Source organism: Cibotium barometz, chromosome 21, assembly GCF_041138505.1.
Source record: "Cibotium barometz isolate CiBa-2024 chromosome 21, ASM4113850v1, whole genome shotgun sequence".
In the NCBI taxonomy this organism is placed as follows: Eukaryota; Viridiplantae; Streptophyta; class Polypodiopsida; order Cyatheales; family Cibotiaceae; genus Cibotium; species Cibotium barometz.
This window is the reverse complement of record NC_141066.1, coordinates 31,244,832-31,267,920: the sequence shown is the minus strand read 5'-3', so window position 1 is coordinate 31,267,920 and position 23,089 is coordinate 31,244,832. Positions and strand designations below refer to the sequence as shown.

Sequence of the window (23,089 nt, the reverse complement as noted above, 5' to 3'; positions counted from 1 at the left end):
GATCTCAGCTGTACTTGCAACACAGTAAGAGAAAAATACCCAAAAACACATATATGCACATGTACATACATATGAGATGCACACACATGTACTCACACACACTAAACATGTATTTGTACCCACACACGTGTACAATCTTATATATGCATATACAGGGTAAGACATGATTAGTGAATTGTAAACATGCTTAAGATATAATTGCAATGCTTAAGAGAAGAGGTAAAATACTTAGTCCAGTTACACATGGAGAATATGATGCTTCAAAGACACTTGCTTTTATTGTCCAGTATGATATTGCTTTTAGTGATGAGGATTTCACTGAGAAATCCATGATCCGGCATGTAAGCATGTTTATGAAAGGCACTGCTGTCCATTGGTGGCTCACGGAGAAGCTCTCACCGAATCTTGTTAGATCATGGGAATAGTTCAAGGAGAGGTTCTATGCTCAATTCTTGCCTCGCAATGCATTGAATGAGATAACAATGAAGTGGGATTGGGTGAAGCAAAATGAGAGGGAAACAGTGAATGCATATGTACAAAAGTTTTGGAAAGTGCTTTTGGAGGTGTCTTTATTTACGCATGTCACCGAGGCGGAAAGGAAGAGAAGGTTCCAATTGGGATTGCAACGCGTGTACAAAGCGGGACTACAAATGTATCCTGGTCACACCTTACACCAACTAATCGCAGCCGCCATTGTCACTGAGCAATTGGAACTCAAATTGAGTCGATCCAATAAGGCTAAACGCTCATTTCAAGGCAAAGAGAGGGTTGTCCAAAACCTGCAAAATAATGGGCAGCCACCTAAAAAGGACCAAAACCAAGATAAAAATGGTCCAAAGGCTGAAAATAAGACTACCAAGAAGCGTCCCTTCAAAGTGAGAGACTATGGTCTCACTCAAGAGCAGAAAAAGCAATATATGAGCGAGGGGAAATGCTTTACTTGTGGTAGCACCGAGCATATTGCAAAGGCATGCCCAAACAAGAAGAAGCGTGATAATGCAAATGCATCACAGTCTAATGTGCATATGGTTTCGGATGTGTAGGGCAACACATCACGTGATAGCAAAGACAGGATTGTATATAAAGCTTGGGGACAGCTTAAGGATCAGCCCGCTTTGTTCATGTTTGATAATTGTGCAACTGAGAACTTTATATCTACACAGATGGCAACTGCTTTGGGTATTGAAGTGGAGGACATGGGTCCTCAAATTGAAGCAGGGGTTGCCTTTGTTAGTATTGAAGTGCAGGTTATGCCTATTATTGGCAAGTTGCGCATACACATTTATGGCTATGTGGATCATGAGGATTTTCTTGTGGCGCCTTTGAATGGCTGTGATGTAATGCTTGGAAAGCCTTGGCATACACGTATTGATCTGTGCAAGGCTTACAAGACCAACAGGATCACCTTCATGCATAAAGGCCGAGAGCATGTAATTGATGCTGTGGGGTGGCATTAGCCCATAGTGGCGGGGGTACCTGCTTGCCTTATCTGCTGGTACATCAGATGGAGTACCAAGCGTATGTCATCCTGCTTGTAGTGGGATGAGAGACCCGTATCCTTTGTGTTGGTGACTGTGCACCAAGTGTGAGCACTCAGGGGTCTAGGGGTGAAAAGGCACAAGATCCTGAGCCAAACCTGCAAATAAAACAGGGCACTGTGTTCCATGCCACTTCACACTGTCGACAGCCAGCTGGTTGGTTCGTTGTTGCCAGCCATACCCAACTGAAATATTGTAATGAAATGTGAAGTGATGCTTGGGTCCGAGCACAAGGAAGCCTGTCTATGGAGATCTCTACCACCATTGGGGTGAAATAGGGATGACCCCTATCCCCTACACTGCTTGGATTGTACATTGTCGAGGCTTCAAAATATAACGGATTTGGGATCACAAGTTCTTGGCTAGCAAAGATGGTGGTGCCTAGCCTTATATACAAATGACACAGTCCTCAAATCTAATTACACTATGATGTGCTTCAACATTTTTATCATGAGAGGAACGTCCTAGTGAGTCTTGTAGAGGCGGAAGCTGCTCCAGTATTTTAGGGGCTTGTCTTGCTGTGAGCTAACCAAATGCGGTTGGGGGTGAGGGATGAGGCTTAACTTAGGAATCTGGATTTGTAAGCAGGCTTAGTAGGCGAAGAAGGGATAGTTGGAGTAGGAAGGGCGTGCTAGGGGTCTTAGCAGCTTGATTGGCAACTATAGTAGAGATGTCTGAATTTATGGGAGAACCTTGTGAAATTGCTTGCTGAAAAACTTGTCAGAAGCTTACATGCCAGTTTATCTTTTTATCATTTTAAGACATGAGCAGTTCTTGTTCTTTTGCATAACAATTATCTTCAAATGATGTATGCTGATTTTCTTGGGGTGGGGACAGCTTCGTTCATTGGCCCTTCCTTTTACTGTGATGGAATGGGCTTTGCCTCCTGCTCCCAAGGTTAGTGTGCCCTCGCAACCATCATCCTCATGGAGAACATCACTTTTTTACAAAGAACGCCCCACGATAGCTTCAACGGTTGCAGCTGCCAATTCCCCTTCAGTTGTACATTCACGTTTGTCTGACCCGGGTACACACTTGTCTTCCAATGTACATTTTAGTTGTGGTGGTGTTTTTGTAGACTTTGGAGATACATTATGACTATAATAACAATCATGCCTATGTTGGTGCTGTGATTTCTGTAGCAGGTAAGCTGTGATTCACATAATAACCCAAGCTATCATATTCTTTGTTTGTCCACTGCCTACAGGTCCTGGACAGAACACAGAGGTTTCTCAGGATGAATCAGCAGAAAGTTTTGCTTTTGCTCTTGTCAATGGATCACTTGGAGTATTTGAATTACGTGGAAGGAGGGTTCGTGATTTCAGGTTTAAATCTACATTATGCTGTTTCTAACGTGGAGTGCTGACTTGCCTTAGCATACTAAGGGCTAAGCCACCAACTTTGAAATAATCCTACCCGTGGAAAGGTTGCTTCCCATTAAAGATTTTTCTGTTTTGTTGAATGCAGACCCAAATGGCCTTCAGCATCGTTCGTCTCAGCAGATGTCCTTGTGACGGCTATGGCGTATCGAATGCCTCATGTGGTATAGTATTGGAATATTCTTGCACTGTTTGTTGTTTATATCTTTGCCTAACACATGAATGTAGAGAGTTTGCAATAAGAAAAAAAATCAGATAAACCAAATGTTTTTACAACTCAGGAAGTGTAGTGCTTAAGATGGATAAAAAGGGTATTTGCTGTGCATACAGGTCATGGGGGATCGATCAGGCAATATAAGATGGTGGGATGTTAATTCTGGGCTTTCTTCAACTTTCAATAGTCATCGAGGTGGGGTTCGAAGGATAAAATTTGCTCCTGTTGTGGTAGGAGATCAAACAAGAGGTCGTGTCGCAGTCCTCTTCAATGATCATACATTTGCTATATATGATCTTGTAAGTTGATGGTTTTGACCATGCTCAATAATTTGTCACTAGGGTCTTTTTTTGTTTTAGATTTTTTATATATGAAAAAAAGTTAAACGAAACTGCAGCTGAGCTCAATTTTTGAGATCCAGTATTATCAACCCTGTTTCATGAAACTTGAAATCCTGGTTATACTGGTTTTCTACAAGAGTTTCATTTTTTTCGCTTTGAAATGTAAATTTTTGAAACCAATGCTCTTTTTTAAAACTGGACTAATCATTCTCGTAATCTATGTCATTTGCGACAGTACATAGATCTTGTTTTTTTAAACTGGACTAATCATTCTCATGATCTATGTCGTGTGGGACAGTACATAGATCTTGTTTGTCTCCAGCATCGCCAACGGGCGGATAATTAAGCGCCTATATAGGCGGTGGACTCTTGCGGGCAGTGGAAAATCAATAACTACGGGGATATCTTGGGCCCAAGGCCAGTCGGGAAAAAAAAGGCGGACGTGCATTGTGGGGATTTAGGGTTTGTGGCGGGGAGGTGGGGGCATAGTCACTAGAAACGAGAAACGGGAATGGAAATGGGGAAACGAGTTTTTAGGGGTGGAAACGGCCATTTCCTGTGACAATATCACTGGGGAAACGAGAAACGGCCATGGAAACAGATGGGGTTCTGAAATGGAAAAACACGTTTCTAGGGTTTGAAACGGCCGTTTCTTGTGACTATGGGTGGGGGGAACATATGGTGAAGGCTAGGTAGGTGTGAGCCGCCCTCATGGTTTGGTGGTGGAATGGTGAAGTTCCGGATATGTTACATAGTACCGGAGACCCTGTTGGAGCCATTTTTGTGGGGAAAGCAGGTCAGGCTATTTGAGGTGGCCCAGCGGGACATCTTGTTGCAGGTCAACAACTCATGCATGGCTACCATGTGCAACAAACTCTTGCCAAATCTAGTGATGTCCCCAGTGTCTTGTGATGACTGTTGTAGCCCTAACTGAGTATTCATGAAAGTCACACATAAGCACCTGCATCTCTGCTGTCCGCGCATTGAAGTTGCTCAACAGGAGGATGTTCCCCTATTGGGCGAACTCCACAATATTTGCAAATAAAGGGGCATATGGCAACTGGCCATCCTGCAACAAATCCTGTGCATAGGCACAAGGTAGTTTCAAACGTACGAAATGTGCGAAACGGCACAACATTGCCGACCAATAAAGTACGTCAAAAACGTTACGTACTTTACAATGTTAAAATCATATATATGTTGTGTGAGAGATTGGTCAAGAAAGCTTGAAGTCTATATCTAATATCCTTTGATAGAAAAGGAGTGGTGTGTCAACACACGTTGCATTCTAGCATTTCAGCCTATCTGAGAAATTCAAAATTAGCACTCACAACATAAGCAATGTCTAGACATACCCAAATACACCATGATTGGAATTTGACAATTCAGGTAGATAGTAGAAACAAATGATAAATCAAAATCAAATGACAATGCCACATCTGTCTGACGTCATGAGCGTAAACGGGCTATACAAAGTGATCGCCGAACGTAATAAATAGAAAAAAGGACACGGGGAAAGAAACCAAAACACAAACGTTTTTCAAGTTTGAAATGTTTGGAAACGTTCGGAAGTCCAAAAAGTACTAAATAATAAAAAACGGTTTTAAATGAAACCTTGCATAGGAAGGTGCCTGTGGTGGGAAACAAAATGCCGCAATGTGTAATATTTGGGATCCTGGCCGGGCTTAATGCATCCACATAAAACAGGCCTCTTCATCCTGCTTGACTATTGTGAGCACTCCTCGTGACCCCTGCACCTCTAATTGATGTGTCTGCCCTCTATACGCTGACTCCCATACGTATCCTGATAGCTCGGGTAGCCCCCTTTTGGGGCATGGATGAGTCTTTGTATAAAAAATGATCTCTCTCTGCGTGTAAGTCTCCAGAAAGAAAGAAAGAAAGAAAGAAAGAAAGAAAGATATATTAAGCGTCTACTAAAGACCCAATGGGTCTATGAGACCAAAGTGATACAATAATGTCCATGGCATATCTCATCATGGAATGGAAAATAAAACAGAAAGAAAACATAAATATAGCTATCTCACTAGGGTGATACAAAACTGTCCCCGGAAACTCATCATGGAATACTAAGAACACAAAAACATGGGAGCAACATCAGCATGAGAGGGAGAGAGAGGGAGAGGGGGAGAAAGAAAGAAAGTAATATTAATGTCTACAAAAGACTCCTAGGGTCTATGAGAACGAAAGCATTACAATGGCACCATGGAGAGAGAGAGAGAGAGAGAGAGAGAGAGAGAGAGAGAGAGAGAGGTTTTGCAACTGGTTGTAATAACAAAGACATGTTTTAACATTTATAACTGTGAGATTTGGTGTGATTTGTTTTGGTGTGCAGAACACGCAAGATCCTTTGAAAAATGCAATTGTTCAGTCACAGCTTGGAGGAATTTTGGTGTTGGAACTTGACTGGTTTCCTTTACGCTTTGAAGAAAGCGAGTCAATGCTATTGTGTATTGCTGGAGCTGACAGCAGTTTTCGTCTTCTCGAGGTTAATACGTATGTGCATTTTGTAAAACATCTTGCTTGTGCTACTTGTAGTGATCTCTCTCTCTCTCTCTCTCTCTCTCTCACACACACACACACACACACACACACACACACACACACACACATACACATACACATACACACACACACACAACAACCCCCCCCCCCCCCCAAAAAAAAATAAAATAAAATATAAATAAAATAAATAATAATAACAATAAATAGAGGAGAAAAGAAAAAAAGAAAAAAAAAGGTCCTTGCCATAGCTTCAGATGAACTTCTCAAGTAACATTTCTAAGATTTTGTATTTGTGTGAGGTTGTGAAGTGAAAATCGGACATACATACATACATACATGTATGTGTGTGTGTGTGTGCTCAGATTTAACAAACTCTTGTGACATAAAAAGACAGGCTCAAAATCTTTTTCCTAAGCACTTTGAAAAAGTTTACATTGTCTGGCTGGCTGGCTTACAGTGTAAAGTGTCTGTTGCCATCAGTTCTACTGGATCCAAGTCCGTTCATGGATTTCAGAAGAAATCGGCTTCATTGGAACGGTTTCGACCTATGCCATTGTGCTCTCCTGCTTTACTTCCCTTACCCCATGCACTGGTAATGATGTAAACATAAATTTGCATCGAGTGAGGGGTGGACTATTATTTATGCAGTACCTGTTGAACTGTTTTTCCTTTTATAGGCATTACGCATGCTGCTCCAGTTGGGAGTACATCCTTCGTGGTTTAGTGACCAGTTCATACAAGTGTTTAAGGTTACTCAAAGCATAGGTGGAGACCTTCGAAGCTACATGTTGGATACATCACTTCCAGGTCTAGGAGAAGTAGTAGTTGCTGAGCTCTTGCTAAAGGCGCTCGAACCTTATCGAAAGGCAGGCATGTGGTCATATTTGTATCGTGTAACCTATCTGTTCCTGATGTGTTCAAACATGAAAGCTTCTTTCTAGAGTACTTTTGTGAAGAATTTGCAGATGTGTTCTTAATTTCTTTTGCAGGACGACTGCTAGATCTAGAGAGAGCATGCACATATGCTGCTTTAGCTTCTGAAAGTTCTACATTGCGATTTGCATTTGCTGCTGCTCACTTTGGCGATTATGCTGAGGCTGTGTTCTGGCTGCAATTGCCACAGGCCCTTGCTCTCTTGAGCAGAGGCTCAGGTGGACCTGCAGCTTTTTGGGGGGATGCAAAAAGTAGTTCACAGGCAGCGAGGATGCCATTTTTTAACAAATTAGGTGTGCTAGATACATCAGTGCCTGCCAGTAAACAGTCGCCGAGCTGGAATGCAAAGCTTTCAAGTTCATTCAGTTCTGGATGCCCCATTTCACAGAATGGGCCATCACAGCCTGACATGATATTGGTAATAAAATTTAGAGATCATTTGTTGTCTGACTTGGGCTCTTATCTGTTATGTGGGAAAGTCTGAGTTGATGATGTTTTCTCGTAAAATTTGTTACAGCCAATTCAAAGGAGACTGGAGGTAGTTCCAAATGATCAAGGACTAGTATGTGCAGCCGCTCGGGAACGCATCTACTGGCATGAGAAACTGCGAGGACCTGAGGCTGTTCAAAAACGTGTACATGAGTAGGCACTTCACTTGCATGCGTGGATTTGCAAAGCTTTTGTTGACTGTTCATGTGGCTTGTGTGACCTTCAGCTAACTGCAGGACGGTTGGAACAAACATACTTCACATTTCTCCTTGTATTCACATTTAGCTAATGATTATCCTAGATAGATGAAGATCCTGAACGTAATGGAGGGGAAAATACATCGGGAGGAGTATGATAGTTACTAGTATAGGAGATCTTCTTATTTCTGATTTTCTGAATGCAGGCTAATTTCGTTAGGGGATTTTGAGGCTGCTGTAACACTGTTACTCTCTACTCCACCTGACAGTGCCAATTTCTATGTTGATGCTCTTCGTGCTATTTCCCTAGCATCTGCAGTCTCCCCAGCATTGCACGAACTTGCTGTGAAGGTGCCATAATCTTATCAATATTTTCCTTTAATGCAGAACATGCTGTTGCATGGAAGTTCAAACATCATAAAACCAAGTTAATTCATATTTACAGCTCGCAGTTATTCTTAAAAAAAAAAACAGTAACAAGACATTTATTGTAAGGAAATATTTGCAGGTTATAGCGGCCAATCTCGTGGCAACAGAGAATTCTCTTTCAGGAACACATCTACTCTGTGCAGTTGGATGTTTTCAAGAAGCATGCACCCAGGTATGATTTGACCGGCATATGTAAGTATCAATAGAGCATACATCATTTCATATGTATGTAAGGCTGAGTCAGTCTGGGACTTGAGTAAGGTTTCACCAATCCTTTATGTGTGAGATGATAGAAGACCACACATCATCACAATATTCACTCTAGCAGTAATTCTTCTCAGTGCATGGGTTTTGTTTTTCATGTAACATGTTTTTGGTGTTACAATAATGTCACAGCTCCAAGATACAGGTCGCTGGGTGGATGCTGCAACTCTGGCTGCTGCTCATCTCCAAGGAACTGATTATTCAAGGTGTGCCTTCTTATCAAATGATTGTATGGCCGTTTTCCTTGAGGTTGTCAAACATGCTATTGCAAACAGGCTACAAAGCTCTCCTCTTGGGGCTTTTCTAAGTTTACCACTGGTTATTTTTAACTGCCATTCAATATGGAGAATCCAGTGATATATGTAAGTATATATGGACGACTTTTTTAGGCACAGAGCGAATCACACAGGACCAATGAAAGAGGCTGAACCAATATCTAAGCCAGACCTGCATGTAACCCACTGGCTTGTTTTATGAGACCATTTGCCAATAATAACCTAGTGATCAGTTGAACTTTTGTGGGGAGCATGCTTTATACTGTCGTGCTGTAGGCTTAATGTATGTTTTAAGCCGTGTTGAAAAGTTACACCTGTGAATAACATCGAAAAACTCAACCTTGATTCTTTTCCCTTGGTGTTTGTATGATTGTACAGAGTTTTGCAGCGATGGGCAGACTATGTCCTTCACCATGAGAAAAACCTGTGGAGGTGAACTCAGTTGAACAGCTTCTTGTGCTTCTTGTACAGTTTCTTCTGAGTTTCTTTTGATTCTCTGTACATTTTTGTAGAGCAATGATACTGTACGTGGCAGCTGGTTCTCTAGGAGATGCTCTTGCGGCACTTCGGGATGCCAAGCAACCTGATACTGCTGCCATGTTTCTGCTGGCTTGCCATGAGTCAAAAGTGTTGGCCTTATCACAACAGATTCCTGGACAGGAACCCTCATCAGCGAGTGGGGATAAAACTGCTTCAGATTGGTTAAACCTGCCAGGGGATTTGAATCATAAAAAAGAGGAGATGCGTGCTGTATGTGAATATTATGGTCAATATCAGATAGCATTGGCACATTTATGTACTGGAGTTGCTCCTGTTCTGTACTGAGTTGCTGCTGGGTATTGCGGAAAATACACAGCATTGGTCAAATCTATATAGTGGGGTGGCTTCGGTTTTTTCTGAAGTTGTGGAGGGTGGGATATACTAAAGATCAAATGCAGTGGATGCCTAGAATGGTAATATATTGATCCCTCACAAGCCACAACCTATGCTTGCAATTTGGTCACTGGTATTGGACTGTGCCCTTTTCAGGAATAAGTGGTCGGATCTCATGAAGACCTATGTTGTGAAGTACAAGGTGCACATTACAGGTTCCTTATCTATCACTGGGGGCATTTGCAGGAATTACAACAGGGAGTCAATGCAAAGAGCACACTTACATAGTACAGAAGAGGATTGACCAAGGCTGCGCAGTGCATCCAACCACATTCAATTGTTTTATCAGGACTGGGAAAAAAGATACCCGATCAAGGTAATCAATACCATTTTTGGAGGAAAATTTTGCCATGAATGTTGGCTCTAGAAATATCTGCATCTCCAATGTGTAATCAGTGGAGTGCCTGCTAAAAATAAGACACAACAAAAGCAATTATTTTTTGTATAGTTGAGCAAAGAGGATGTTTCTTAAATATTGAAATTAATGCGAAGGGATGTTGATCCCAAAAAAGAGAAGTAAATCTCCAAATTCATCAACAAAATGCCAGTTGACACATTCCTGCAAAGCATTGAAATAATTGAGTTTTACGAAGTGTTACAAGCGGTCTCTTGGGCATAATCAAAGCTTGTTGTACGACCCCATCAAATATCTCAAGTTCTGAACTGCTCTTTTGTGCAAGATGGGCAAGAACTTCAAAAAGAAGGCTTCTAATGTACACCACCGTGAACCAATTTTCAAGAGGGGCATAAAGAATCAGTCCTAAAGTATGTTTTTGGAAGAGAGGTTTCTAATACTTGAGCTTGGGTCAAGACTTTATAATCATAAAAGAAGATAATACTATAAAAGAAAAGAAAATATGTTGTCCAAGTCCAATAAGCTCACAAAGAAGCCAAAAGCATCCATATATTGAAGGTCAAATGTTATGAAAGCTAACCAAGACTAGAAGCTCACTCTAGCTGTTACAAGCAAGCAATGCTATATCAGATTGATTTAATTTGAAATTATGAGAGCTCATTTTTTATTTTAAGTTTAAAGGACACTTAAAATATCATCTACATCCAATGACAAGTACAATTATTAATAGAGTTGGTGATGAGCTACTTGCCCAAGATCAATGTGATGATCTTCGAGCCGTACGGGTGCCTACTCATTGGTAACTCATTAGCAAAACAATCATTGTACTCTTGTGTATGTGCAGTTCTATTGTTACAAAAGTTTAAGGAATCTAAAAATAAAAAGTAGCCTCCCTAGCTTAGTGGATTGACATGTCGTAATAAAGGCTTTGTACTTGCCTTTAGTAGATAAAGAAACGTCACATCTTGGAAAGCTAAGAGATGGTTGCATTGGCATAAAACAAATCCATTGCTTTTAGTATTCTTTCTATAATTAAAATCATTTATATGATTGAAAGTTTTAATTGTGGATTTTGGTATTACATTCCACTAGGAATGGTGGCACTTTGGAAGGCGTGGTTGAAAGTACTTTTAAGTTGATTGAATTTTTACCATATGTGAGACAAAAAGTCATGATTGTTAGAAAGGAATCTAAGAACCCTCTTTGCTAGACTCCAATTGGCATTCTTTAGATTAGGCATAAATTGAGCCGACAATGAATATTATATTGTATATGTGGCCTAGTAAATAGTGAGGTAGATAAGAGATCAAATAATGAAACTCCTATAGATTGGCTCCTCATCATAGTTGAGAATCTTGAAGGTTGTAGTTGTTGGAATCTTGTGTTGGAATCTTTATTTATTTATAATTATTATGTTTTAAAATTTTCTTAATGTTGCAAGTACTTCTCAAATGGTGTCTTGAGACCTGTAAATATCGACACTTAAATATATTGGTCGTTAAGATGTCTTCCATGTTAAATTCAACATGGAATGGTAAATAACATGAAATTACTTGACTATATATGGAGTTTTTAGCATTATTTATTTTATAAATTACAAGAAGATTATGTACAATTCTTCTCTAATTTTCAAATGAAAATCAGTATGGGCATAAATATTTTATGCCAAAAGAGAGATTTTCATGATATTTTATTTTGGAGAAATAGAGAAAAGAATGTGAAAATATTCATAGGGATGTATCGAGAAAATATAGATAAATTTTTACTTAGAAAGAGGAATCATGAACATAATTAGCTTTTGAAATTATGAAGTATACGTCTAGATTCTCAAGAAATAGAATCTTAAGTATACTCAGAACGAGAAAAGGATTTTTCAAAAAAAGATCAGAAACATGCTTAATTGGATGAAATGTAAATACTTGTGACTAACTTATTCTTAGATTCCCTGGAAAAGGAATCTGGATCTCTTAAATCAATAGAAGGTAATGCTAATGGATTAAATATATGTTGGAGAAACTTATGTATCGTATTTATAGTGTGCTACATGTTTTGTTTAAGGCATTTTCAAAGTGAAATTGAAATGAAACTTTTAAAAAAATAGTGTCTGAATGATGGTCATGGAAAATTATGATTAATAAAGTTTTTTAGTGGTAGATATTTTCTAAAACTGAGTTCTTTTGTTAAGAGAAGGAATTTCTTTGAGATGTTACAGTTCCAAAAAGATACATTTGTGCTATAAAAGACTAGAAGCCACTATTTATTTTTTTGAGATAGTGTTAAGTTTGCATATGAGCTTCTCCACGCTTGAGTCCTTTAAAAAGTACCTTTTGATTTGATTAAACCAACTTTTACTTACTTGCTTGTGTTCATTTTCTTACATCACAAAATCTTCTAGATGCTCCATATAGATTTTTTCATCAAGATTAGAACTTCGTAAACTTGTTCTAACATCTATTACATATTAACCATGGACAATCAAGGCACAAGAAAAAAGAAATCTTGGATTTCTAAAAATCCTGGATCAATGCGATGATCTTCGGATCGTACGGGTGGCTACTCATTTGGTAACTCATTAGCAAAACAATCATTGTACTCTTGTGTATGTGCAGTTATATTGTTAATCTAAGAATAAAAAGTAGCCTCCTTAGCTAAATGGATTTACATGTCATAGTAAAGGCTTTGTACTTGTCTTTAGTAGATAAAGAAACATGTCACATCTTGGAAAGCTAAAAAATGGTTGCACCAGAATAAAACAAATGCATTGCTTTTAGTATTCTTTCTATAATTAAAATCATTTATATGATTGAAAGTTTTAATTGTGGATGTTGCTATTTCAGTCCACTAGGGATGTTGGCACTTTGGAAGGCATGGTTGAAAATACTTTTAAGTTGATTGATTTTTTACCATACATGAGACAAAAAGTCATGATTGTTAGAAAGGGATCTAAGATTCCTCTTTGCTAGAGTCCAATTGGCACTCTTTAGATTAGGCATTAATTGAGCCGACATTGCATACTATATTGTATATGTGGCCTAGTAAATAGTGAGTATATTTTGTTGCATTATTATTGGCTCCTCATCATAGTTGAGAATCTTGAAGGTTTTATTTGTTGGAATCTTTATTTACTTATAATTATTCATATTTTAAAATTTTCTTAATGCTGCATGTACTTCTCAAATGGTGTCTTGAGGCGGCCTATAAATATCGACACTTAAATACATTGGCCGTTAAGATATCTTCCATGTTAAATTCAACATGAAATGGTAAATAACATCAAAATTACTTGACTATATATATTTGGTTATCATGCATTTACATATAAAAGTTATGCATCTAGAAAATATATGATTTATGAAAATACTAAAAATAGCGTTAAGTATCTCTTGAATCAATAGAAGGTGATGCTAATGGATTAAATATATGTTGGAGAAACTTATGTATCGTATTTATAGCGCGCTACATGAGTTGTTTAACGAGTTTTCAAAATGAAATTGAAAATTTTGAAACTAAAAAAAATTATTGTCTGAATGATCGTCATGGAAAATTGTGATTAATAAAGTTTTTTGGTGGTTGATATTTTCTAAAACTGATTTCTTTTATTAAGAGAAAGAATTTCTTTGAGATGCTACGGTTTCAAAAAGATACATTTATATTACAAAAGACTAGAAGCCACAAAAATAGATTGAAAAAAAAAAACAGGATAGTGTTATGTATATGAGCTTCTCCATGCTTACTTGAGTCCTTTAAAAAGTATATTTTGATTAGATTAAACCAACTTTTACATGCTTACATGCTTGCTTGTGTTCATGTTCTTACATCACAAATCTTCCAGATGCTCCATATAGTTTCGTTCATCAAGATTATAACTTCTTAAATTTGTTTTAACATTCATCTAATGCACATTGCATCTATGCATTTGAGTCAATAAAATATTTTAATGTTCGCCATGTTGACTACAAGTGCAAAGGTCTCCTCATAGTCAATTCCATGTTGTTGGCTAGAGTATATCGATAATAGTTTAGTCTTATATCCATCAATTAAACCATTCTATTATATTTGACTTTGTAACGCTACTTATTACAAGTTATTGGTTTTCTTGCAAACTAGTAAGGAAGTTAAATCTCATGTTCCATTCATTTATAGGAAATCCATTTCATCATGCATGGCTTCTTATCATTAAGTATGTTGATGATGTAGAGCAATTATTTGATATGTCAACATCGTTAGTGGGTGGGTTGGTACTTTTAATCTTCTATGCTAAAATGATTGTTGATTTTCATTAACAAAAGTTGGGTTCGAATCGATAGCAGTAGTGTGAGTTGGAGTTGAACTTTATGAGATTGGCATTCAAATATTCCAAATACCTTCTTCATCAAACACTAGGCATGAGTGATCTATGTAGGCATCTTGTTCATAAGGTAACAAAAAATATCGAATATTTTAATCCAATATTGATGTGGTAGATTTTTCTCATTGAGCATACATCTACCACTTTCTATTAGGATATTCTACCAACATATTATTTTTTTCTTTTTATCATCCCATTGTGTTGAGGGGTATGTAAGCAAGTCACTTGTTTGGAAATGCCATGCTTCATAAAGTCATAAAATTATACAAGGTTTCTCTTGCCAGGCACATGGTGAGTACATAGGTTGGAATGTCGAGGGCCTACAAGAAGGCTTTGGCAGTATGGTACACCTTACGATGATTCCCATATATATGAATAAACAAGGTTTGTTATAATGTCTACAAGTAAAGCTCAGAAGCTGTTAATGACAACCAATAATACTAAATAATAAGTGTGAATGCTTGTATATGGATACCAATTAGACACAAGAGACATGTGAGCTCAGTAAGGTACACATTGGACGTCCATGGTATGACATTCTAGGGTTTCATCTATCTTTCATCTTCTTCATCACATTTTTTGTGTGTACTGTTTTTCCATATTTAGGGTTTGATGTTGGCTTGGTCCTCATATTTAGTGTTAGAGGAAGACAATAATCACCACCATTTGTTCATTTTCATAGAGGAGGTTTCCTCTGGTTTATTCATTTGTGAGAAAAGTGATGAGCTTTAATGAGAGAGGTTTCTCGGTCGCTTTGGGAGGTTGAGAGCTATGCTACAACGTGCAAGGAGGAGGAGGAGGTGGTGGAGGAGGAGGTGGAGGTGGAGGAGGAGGTGGTGGAGGTGGAGGAGGAGGTGGAGGTGGAGGAGGAGGTGGTGGTGGTGGTCATGCCGCTGGCCTATGCGTGCTACTGACACTTCTAGGAGAAGAGGGCGTCTTCTTTGTGGTGGCAGGGATGTGATGCACTCCTCTCGATGCTAGTTTCCTTTGGATGGTGGTGGTCATTCTCACTAGAGTCCCACCACCATGATCAAGAATTATGTGTATTTGATCAATATATTTGAGAGATTTAAAAAGAGAGAGAAATAAGTGCTATTTTGTGCCATTTCCTTTAACATGCTCTTTGATTGTGCAAATGTCATCATGTATAGTCCTGAAATGAACACTTGTCTAGGTATAATCGTAATATTATATTGAGAAAGAGAGTATACAACTTAAATTTCTCGTTTGATTTTCAATCTCATTTGCTCAGAGTTTCGACTTCCACTCATCATCAACACTGACATTTTTTCCTTGATGTTGTGATCAATGACAACTTTGTCATATCATTGGTCCCTTGACATGGCTATGGCCATTGCTTTTGCATATGGAGGAAGCACGCTACTAACAATCAATCACATGCATTAATTGCACTTTTAGTAGTAATGGAAATAAAATCAAAATGAACCATCACTAACACAAATCTAAGTACAATATTCATACTCTAAACACTATAACAAAAAGGCTCAAAGTTATGTGGCACTATCAGACATCGCCATGCCGACTCTTTTGTCTTCTCCTTCTCTAGGCTTTTTCCACATCCATTAATATAATGGCCTAGCTTTCGGCAATAGTTGAATTTGTCTTTCTTCTTAGGCTTATCACCCTCCTTCTTAGCATCCTTGCCAGAAGATTGGTCTCATTCTGCCTCAACCGCCCTAAGAAAATCCATTTCCTTTACCTTTTTGACTCAGTCATCTTGCGAGGTGACTTGTAGCTTTGTAGGGTTACAACTGGTGTTTGGAATGAGCTAGCGCGTTGTTGGATAAACCGGGGGTGGCTTGGTGTGATTGAGACGGAGAGGCTGGGGTTTATGTCATGGAAGAGGATGGGAAGGTTAGCCTTTTTCTGGTCCTATAAAAGCTTAATCCCTAGCCTACTGCACAATAACATTGTTCTCAAGAAGAGGGTGGGAAGGTCAGCCTTTTTCTGGTCCTATAAAAGCTTAATCCCTAGCCTACTGCACAATAACATTGTTCTCAAGAAGATGGCATTAATAAACAAATGTGCATGTGTTTAAAGATAGCTTCAGTGCGGAGCATGCATAAAAAAGGCTCTCTATCCCACACTTGTTCAATTCCTCTTCCCTTCCTTGCTGCATTAGTACAACCCGCTAGGCATCCTCTGACTGTATGATATAGTCTACTTTTGCCTTGCCCAAGCCCTCGCCCCATTGGAAAAGCTACCATTCATACCATCCATGTGGCTTACCCATAGGACATCTTTGTGGTGGATGAGACATAGGACGCCTTTGCCTTCTTCCGAAGCCATATGCCTAAATATGGAGAGGACGATCTCGATGAATTCTCACAAGGAACCTAGGGTAGGCACCTGTCTTCTGGAGAAGAAGCCTCCCCACATAATCAAGTCTCCCTCCCGTTAAGCTATCCACAACATCTTAGCTTAGGACTTCCTTGACATAGCCCGATTGGAGTGAAAATCAATGATTGTTGGTAGTGTTTAACTCTTGTCTTGTTGTTTGTTTTTTGGTTTAATTGGTTACCATGGTTGTTAATCCCATTTTGGATTAACAAATGTGCTCCTCCATTTGAGGACATTAATAAGCGTCATGCAATGGCACTATAAAAGTTATACATTATAAGATATTGGCTACCCAAGGCCTTCATTAGTAAGTTTTGGATGCCCAAGTGTGAATAAGGGCCAATTGTATATAAGGTATTTTCTCATAAATAAATGGACACAATCCCCCTTTGTGCTATGAGAGTTCTTGCTTTTGTCTTGAGTGAGAGAGTACTCTAGCACATGTGCCTTCTCTATACTTATATCCTTGTATGCTTATGTGGAGAAGTGAGAGAGAGTGATTGCCCTATGTGGTGGTGTGAGCGGCTCTACGTGAACGATTACATTTCACGATGTGAATGGTTTTTGTACATCTCATGGCGTGAACCAGTTACATCTCACGGCGTGAACGGCGTAGGTTTTCTCACGGCATGAACGGTTTACCATTTCACAATGTGAACTGTTTTTGGAGTCTCACGAACCTAGTATTGTCAAATTAAGGTTAGGGAAGTGCTTGAGACTAGTAAAATTAGAATGAGGTAACGCTAATTTTTGAGTCCGAAGTAATTATTGGAGCACGTGAAAGTACATAAATTAGTTCACGACGTGAACGGTTTACCATTTCATGACGTAAACGATTCTCTGACATCTCACAACGTGAACTATTATCTGCAATTCCACGGCCATAGAAAACAAAGAAAATCAGATCGACAGTATCTTACCAAAATTCAATTGGGGTAGAAAATTAGCTTATCAGATCACATTCACATGCACTTGAGGTCTAGAAAGCTCATTGGAGATGACCTCACTCACGACAACAGTGCATCAAATCACCTAGGATCTTCCTATCAAAAGAGTGTTGGTTCAGGTCACTCAGTGTGAGCACTCAATTGAGTGTCTTAAGGAATCTAACCACCGTCCTCGAGACAAGTAGTGAAGAATCATGGAAGAAGGGCTACGATTCTCTGGGTTTGGGGAAGAGGAGAAACCACCCTCCCCTACAAGATCTAGTGGTGTCATTGATATAGCCCGTGGATTTTTCGATCTCCAAACCAGCAACGATGAGGAAGCGTAATCTGTGGGCATGGGTCCATCAACCAGCACTGGACTAGGTCTAAGGCAAGAATTACCAACCCAACCTTCAAGTTCTAGGCTGTCTAACATTGGCATCCCCATAATGAGAAGAGACTTGGAAAGCGCAGCCATAGAGAACAGGTCAAGTATTCTTCCCAACCTCAAAGGAAGTGGATTTAGATTTAAAAAGGATTGAAGTAGAACGGAAACTATAACGAGAATTGAGCTTAAGGAAACAAGAGCTCGATACTCGAAGGGCTAGGGCTAAACAAAAGGAAATGGGAAATGTGAATCTATTTCAATCACGTCGCAAAGAATCAGAAATAGTTATGGGTAGGGGTGAGGGAGGAATTCCAAACTTAGAGTCCATTAATGAGGAGCCAAGAGCGGAGGAAGGGTTCATGATGATGACCCAGGATGAAGGGGATAACCTACCGAGGGAAATTAGTGAAGTAGAGGACCGATTGTACACCAAGAAGGAAATCGAGCAAATGATCAATCATCCCACGTTCTTAGAGGACATGAAGCTCTTGATTCTACAAAGGCGTACGGAGGTTACGAGCTAGTCCAGAATGAAATGGCCGAATCGACCTATAGACCAAAAATGCCTAGAAGAGCCAATGTTGGAAAGGGCAAGGTTTGAGCTAGGGGGGAGTAGCTCCTCAAAGACCAAGGGCGGATCCAAATGTAGATCTTAGTGCGGCCACAAGGATAGATTTGTTGAATATGGCTGTGGAAATGGGCCAAGGAATGGTCAAGGAACTAAGCACTGCTCTAGAATCTAGACCATCCCAAATGAAGCCACACATCATTTCAAAGCTCATACAAACGTTCTTAGGGGATGGGGACCCAATCCAACATGTGGAGATCTTTGAGTCCACATGCAAAACCTACGGGCCAGTAAGTGATGTAACCATGATTCATGCTTTCTCACTGACCCTAGAAGGAAAATCTCATCAATGGTTTCGAACCCTCAAGACAAAAGATAAGATCAATTTCACTCGGCTTAAGAATGTGTTTGTGCCAAGATTTTTTCGAAGTGGTGACTGATGGAGTTCTATGGCATAGATGCATAACATCAAACATAAAGAAATTGAGTCTATGCGATCAGTTATTTCCATGCTTCCGGAAAGAAGTCCGATACCACAAAATGCATGATTATCTAGTATTAGCCTGATCGGCTACTCTGGATGCATGTTGTAAGTTGGCAATCGAATATGAAGACAATATGTTGAAATTGCCACAGCCAGAAGATGTCAAAATATCCTCAGCAGCAACAACTTTGTGAGTTTCAAGCTACCAAGAAACAGGAACTCGAAGCAAGCAAGTTGGGAACATGATTGTGGATGAACTCAGTAATGCCATACTCGACAAATTGAAGGTGAAGAATAGAAGAGAGAAACATCTAGGCATAGGCATACCCATCTTTCCCCTTGTAGAGATTTGGTATGTAGGGAATCATGATGCCTCCATGTGCAGGTATCCGAGGTTCCAAACCGTAGCATAACTGCTGGCACCTAAAACACCACTGGCTTTACCAGCACCACCCATGAAAATCACTGATGTAGCTGCAAGACAGCCAAACTCTTCATATTTACCTAAGAGGATGTTTCGAATGTAGGACACTTCACCTCTTTGTAGCCACCTGTTCTACCACCACAACCACCACAGGCTAAAATCAACCAAGTACTGATTGAGGAGCCATTAGAGGATATTGAAATGGTGTGTGAGGTAGAAACCAATTGTGATTACTATGAGGAAGCTGCAAAGATTGCACTAGAATTTTGTCTTATAGAATAACTCACCAGTACCTGTGTTTCAAACCACAGTATAATGGAAAGGTAAGGACATAAACACAAATATGAGGAGGGGGGCCATTACAATGTTTTGGTTATGGTGGACCTCATCGAATAGCTGGATGTCCTAACAAGAATGTGGCTCATACACATCAAACTCAATAATTGACTACGCCACCTAATGACATGCCAGTACTTACTTTTACTAAATGTGGGATTGATAATTTGATCAAAGATTGCCCATACTGGGCAAGGTTCTGCTTCCACTTCTAACCAAGCCACCACGTCCGAACCATAAGTGTGCAACCTAGAAACTTCACACCACTAAATGTCCTGACACGAGCCCAAGCCCAACTAGGGGACAAAGGGAAGAACCCAGCAGATGCCACCACTTCTAGAACTGGCAGGAGAAGAAGGGTAAACAACGTGGGTAAAGGTAACACTAGGGTCACAATTCAGGATGGATCTGAAGAGGATACTATCAACATTGGATCCACTCAATCAATAGAAGAGAGGGATCAAGCGCTAAAACCAAATGAGCCTGACCAAGAGGCACAAGGAGAAAGACCATCAACCCCTAAAGGAATTGGTGAATACCCAAATGCTGAAGAAGAGATAAGAAAGCTCAAAGAACTCAGGACCCTAGTAGAAGAGTGTCAACAACTTCATGAAGCCAAATTATGGGCTAATCAGGCTAGGGATACAATGTATCCAAGAATTGAACCGACAAGGGAAAGAGAATTGGACGTACCTACTCCAATTCCAGAAGAGTCGAAAGAGGAATCTCAAGGAAACTTGATGTCAAGAATGTTTGAGGAGGTTGTGCAGGACAAGTCCATTCATTCATTCCCTAGGTATGGATATGAGATGCACACATGGAAGGAACCCTCATTTGCCAGAGAGCCCAGAGATATAGGCAATCTTGTAGATGTACTGTCCACTTCCATGCAAATTCCATTGGGACAACTACTACTACACAGTTCACCAACATTGTGGGAAGACATAAAATAATGGGTAGAGGGAGGAATAAAGCCAGCAGATATTGCAGCACCTCTAGCAGAAAGAAACTTAAAACAGGCAAGGAAAAGAATGCCTAGATTCGTCAAAATACTTTTGGTTAATCAATTGGGCCGTTATAACAAAAGTGACGACACTAATGCTACAATCCCAATTCATCATAAAACGGATACCAAGTACTGGCTATCCTAGATGGTGGGGCGGGAGTCAGCATCATCACAAAACGATGTTGGGAAAGTTGGAGAAAACCCGATCTAAAAAGAGCAGATCTTATCATTAAAATGGAAGATGGAACATCTTCAAGACCCATTGGGTTTTTAGAGAATGTGCGACTTAAACTCTTTACGTTCTGCTACCATCATACATTTTTGGTAATGGACTTTCTGTGCTACCCAGACTCATATGACATAATCTTGGGGAGACCCTTCATGAGGGAATCCAAATTGGTGCACCATTGGGCATTAGACCATGTGTATGTTTGAAGGGACTCACAAATTCTAAAGATAGATATGCGAACATGGAAAGCACACCCCATGGAAGGGCAATTGTTTGGTAATGATTTGGTCACAACCGAGCGAACCACATCCGTACAAATGTCATCCCACGGTGGAAGCTTCAAAAGAGGAAGAGGAAGCAGAATGTATGCATCACTTCCTCCTCCATATTTCAGTGAAAATTGGATGCATGTACTACCACCATAGATGTGATGCAACCCCGAGGAACCCAATATGTTGAATCTGGGACTGTTCCCACCACCTCTGTCTGTATGTCGATTGGCAACCCATTGAAGAGGAATCAGAGGAGGAAGTTTCAAGCATAGAAGGAACTGGATCACAAGGCCGTACCAGTTCCCAATGCCTTAGAAGATGGCAGAAGAAGAAATGGTATATCAATCGATGAAATGCCCTACTCGAAGAAAACTCACGGATGTCCAGTGGCTAAGATACCTCGAAGCTACTAAGGTACGCGACAAGTTTTCTGAGAGTTGGGATGAGGAATTGAGCAAGATATCCCTTGAAGGGAAGCATAGGAAGGAAGTCACTCTTCGAGAACCAAAAACGCCTAAGCTTACAAAAGCTCGGTGCCAAAAATGAAACAAAGCTTTGGCATAAGCCGAGCAAGTAGCTAAGAAGGTGATGGATAAAACAAAAGGTGAGGATGAGGATAAAGCAAACCTACTTTCAGTACACCAAACCATTTTAAGACATACACAATTTATGAACGAAAAGTGGCCAGAATAGAAAAAAGGGTTAAGATGGGTTATCCACATTATACGATGACCCAACTGAAGAAGTCAAGGAAATTGATATTGCAGAGCTAGGGGAGGAAACCAAACCTGGTTATATCGCTATAAGGACTTGACTCTGGCTGAAGAAAAGGATCTTATTGCTCTCCTTAAGGAGTTTAAGGATTGTTTCTCCTAGAACTACAAAGAGATGAAGGGTGTACCACTTGAAGCACGATCCCAATCATGGACGGATCAAGACCAACCAGGCAAAAACCATACCAAATGAATCCTAAATATGCAGCAATTGTAAAGGAGGAAATTGATAAACTCATTTTAGCGGACTTCATCTATGAGATAGAACATATGGATTGGCTGTCACCAATCATAATAGTGCCAAAGAAGAATGGGAAACTTAGGGTCTGTGTCAATCTCAAAAAGATCAATGTAGCTACTAGGAAGGACCATTATCCCCATTGCCTTATACGGAATATGTTCTGGAGAAAGTAGCTAGTGATGAAACTTATAGCTTCATAGACGGATTTTCAGGTTACAATCAGGTGTCTATAGCACCCGAAGACCAGCATAAGATAGCTTTCAATACAATGTGGGAGACGTTTGCTTATAAAGTCATGCCTTTCGGTCTCACCAATGCCCCAACAACATTCCAATGATTAATGTGCATAGCCTTCTCAAAGACTACTTGCAAAAGTGGTTGGAGGTATTCGTTGATGATCTGTGTGCACACTCTCAATGGATAGACCATTTGGATTGCTTGAGAAAAGTGTTTGAGCGATGTCGATTATATCGTATATCCGTAAACCCTTTAAAGTGCCAATTTTGGGTCAAACACGGTGTGATATTAGGACACATTGTCTCTAAGAATGGTATCTCCACCACTGCTGAAGGCAAAGTCAGGTTGATCTTGGAATTTCCCCCATCCACTAATTACAAAGGTATGTAGATATTTATGGGCCACGTTGGGTATTATCGCCGCTTCATAATATTTTATGTTGAAATTGCCAGACCATTATATAAGCTACTCATTGTCTTTGAATGGACTGAAGAATGCCAGGAAGCATATGATAGATTGAATCAAGCATTGGCTAGTGTGCCAATTTTGAGACCACCTAACTGGGACCTTATATTTCATGTCCACATCAATGCCTCGAACTTTGTTATTGGATGCGTATTGGCACA

The 23,089-nt window shown here is 39.8% G+C and overlaps 1 protein-coding gene across 2 annotated transcripts in view; it reads left to right on the top strand.

Annotated features, from left to right (window-relative positions):
- The window catches only part of LOC147627075 (uncharacterized), an 87,759-nt gene extending 77,445 nt beyond the window's left edge, over positions 1 to 10,314 (top strand). For both annotated transcript variants that reach the window (XM_086815643.1, XM_086815641.1), the window contains exons 7-20: positions 2,376 to 2,565; positions 2,746 to 2,863; positions 3,006 to 3,081; positions 3,248 to 3,430; positions 5,826 to 5,986; positions 6,476 to 6,587; positions 6,673 to 6,865; positions 6,985 to 7,346; positions 7,446 to 7,570; positions 7,821 to 7,965; positions 8,123 to 8,215; positions 8,440 to 8,513; positions 8,961 to 9,014; positions 9,095 to 10,314. In XM_086815643.1, coding sequence (XP_086671769.1) covers positions 2,376 to 2,565; positions 2,746 to 2,863; positions 3,006 to 3,081; positions 3,248 to 3,430; positions 5,826 to 5,986; positions 6,476 to 6,587; positions 6,673 to 6,865; positions 6,985 to 7,346; positions 7,446 to 7,570; positions 7,821 to 7,965; positions 8,123 to 8,215; positions 8,440 to 8,513; positions 8,961 to 9,014; positions 9,095 to 9,407 — 2,199 coding nt within the window. In that variant the 3' untranslated portion in view covers positions 9,408 to 10,314. The remainder of the gene's footprint in view (positions 1 to 2,375; positions 2,566 to 2,745; positions 2,864 to 3,005; positions 3,082 to 3,247; positions 3,431 to 5,825; positions 5,987 to 6,475; positions 6,588 to 6,672; positions 6,866 to 6,984; positions 7,347 to 7,445; positions 7,571 to 7,820; positions 7,966 to 8,122; positions 8,216 to 8,439; positions 8,514 to 8,960; positions 9,015 to 9,094) is intronic.
- Positions 10,315 to 23,089: the final 12,775 nt, after the last annotated feature.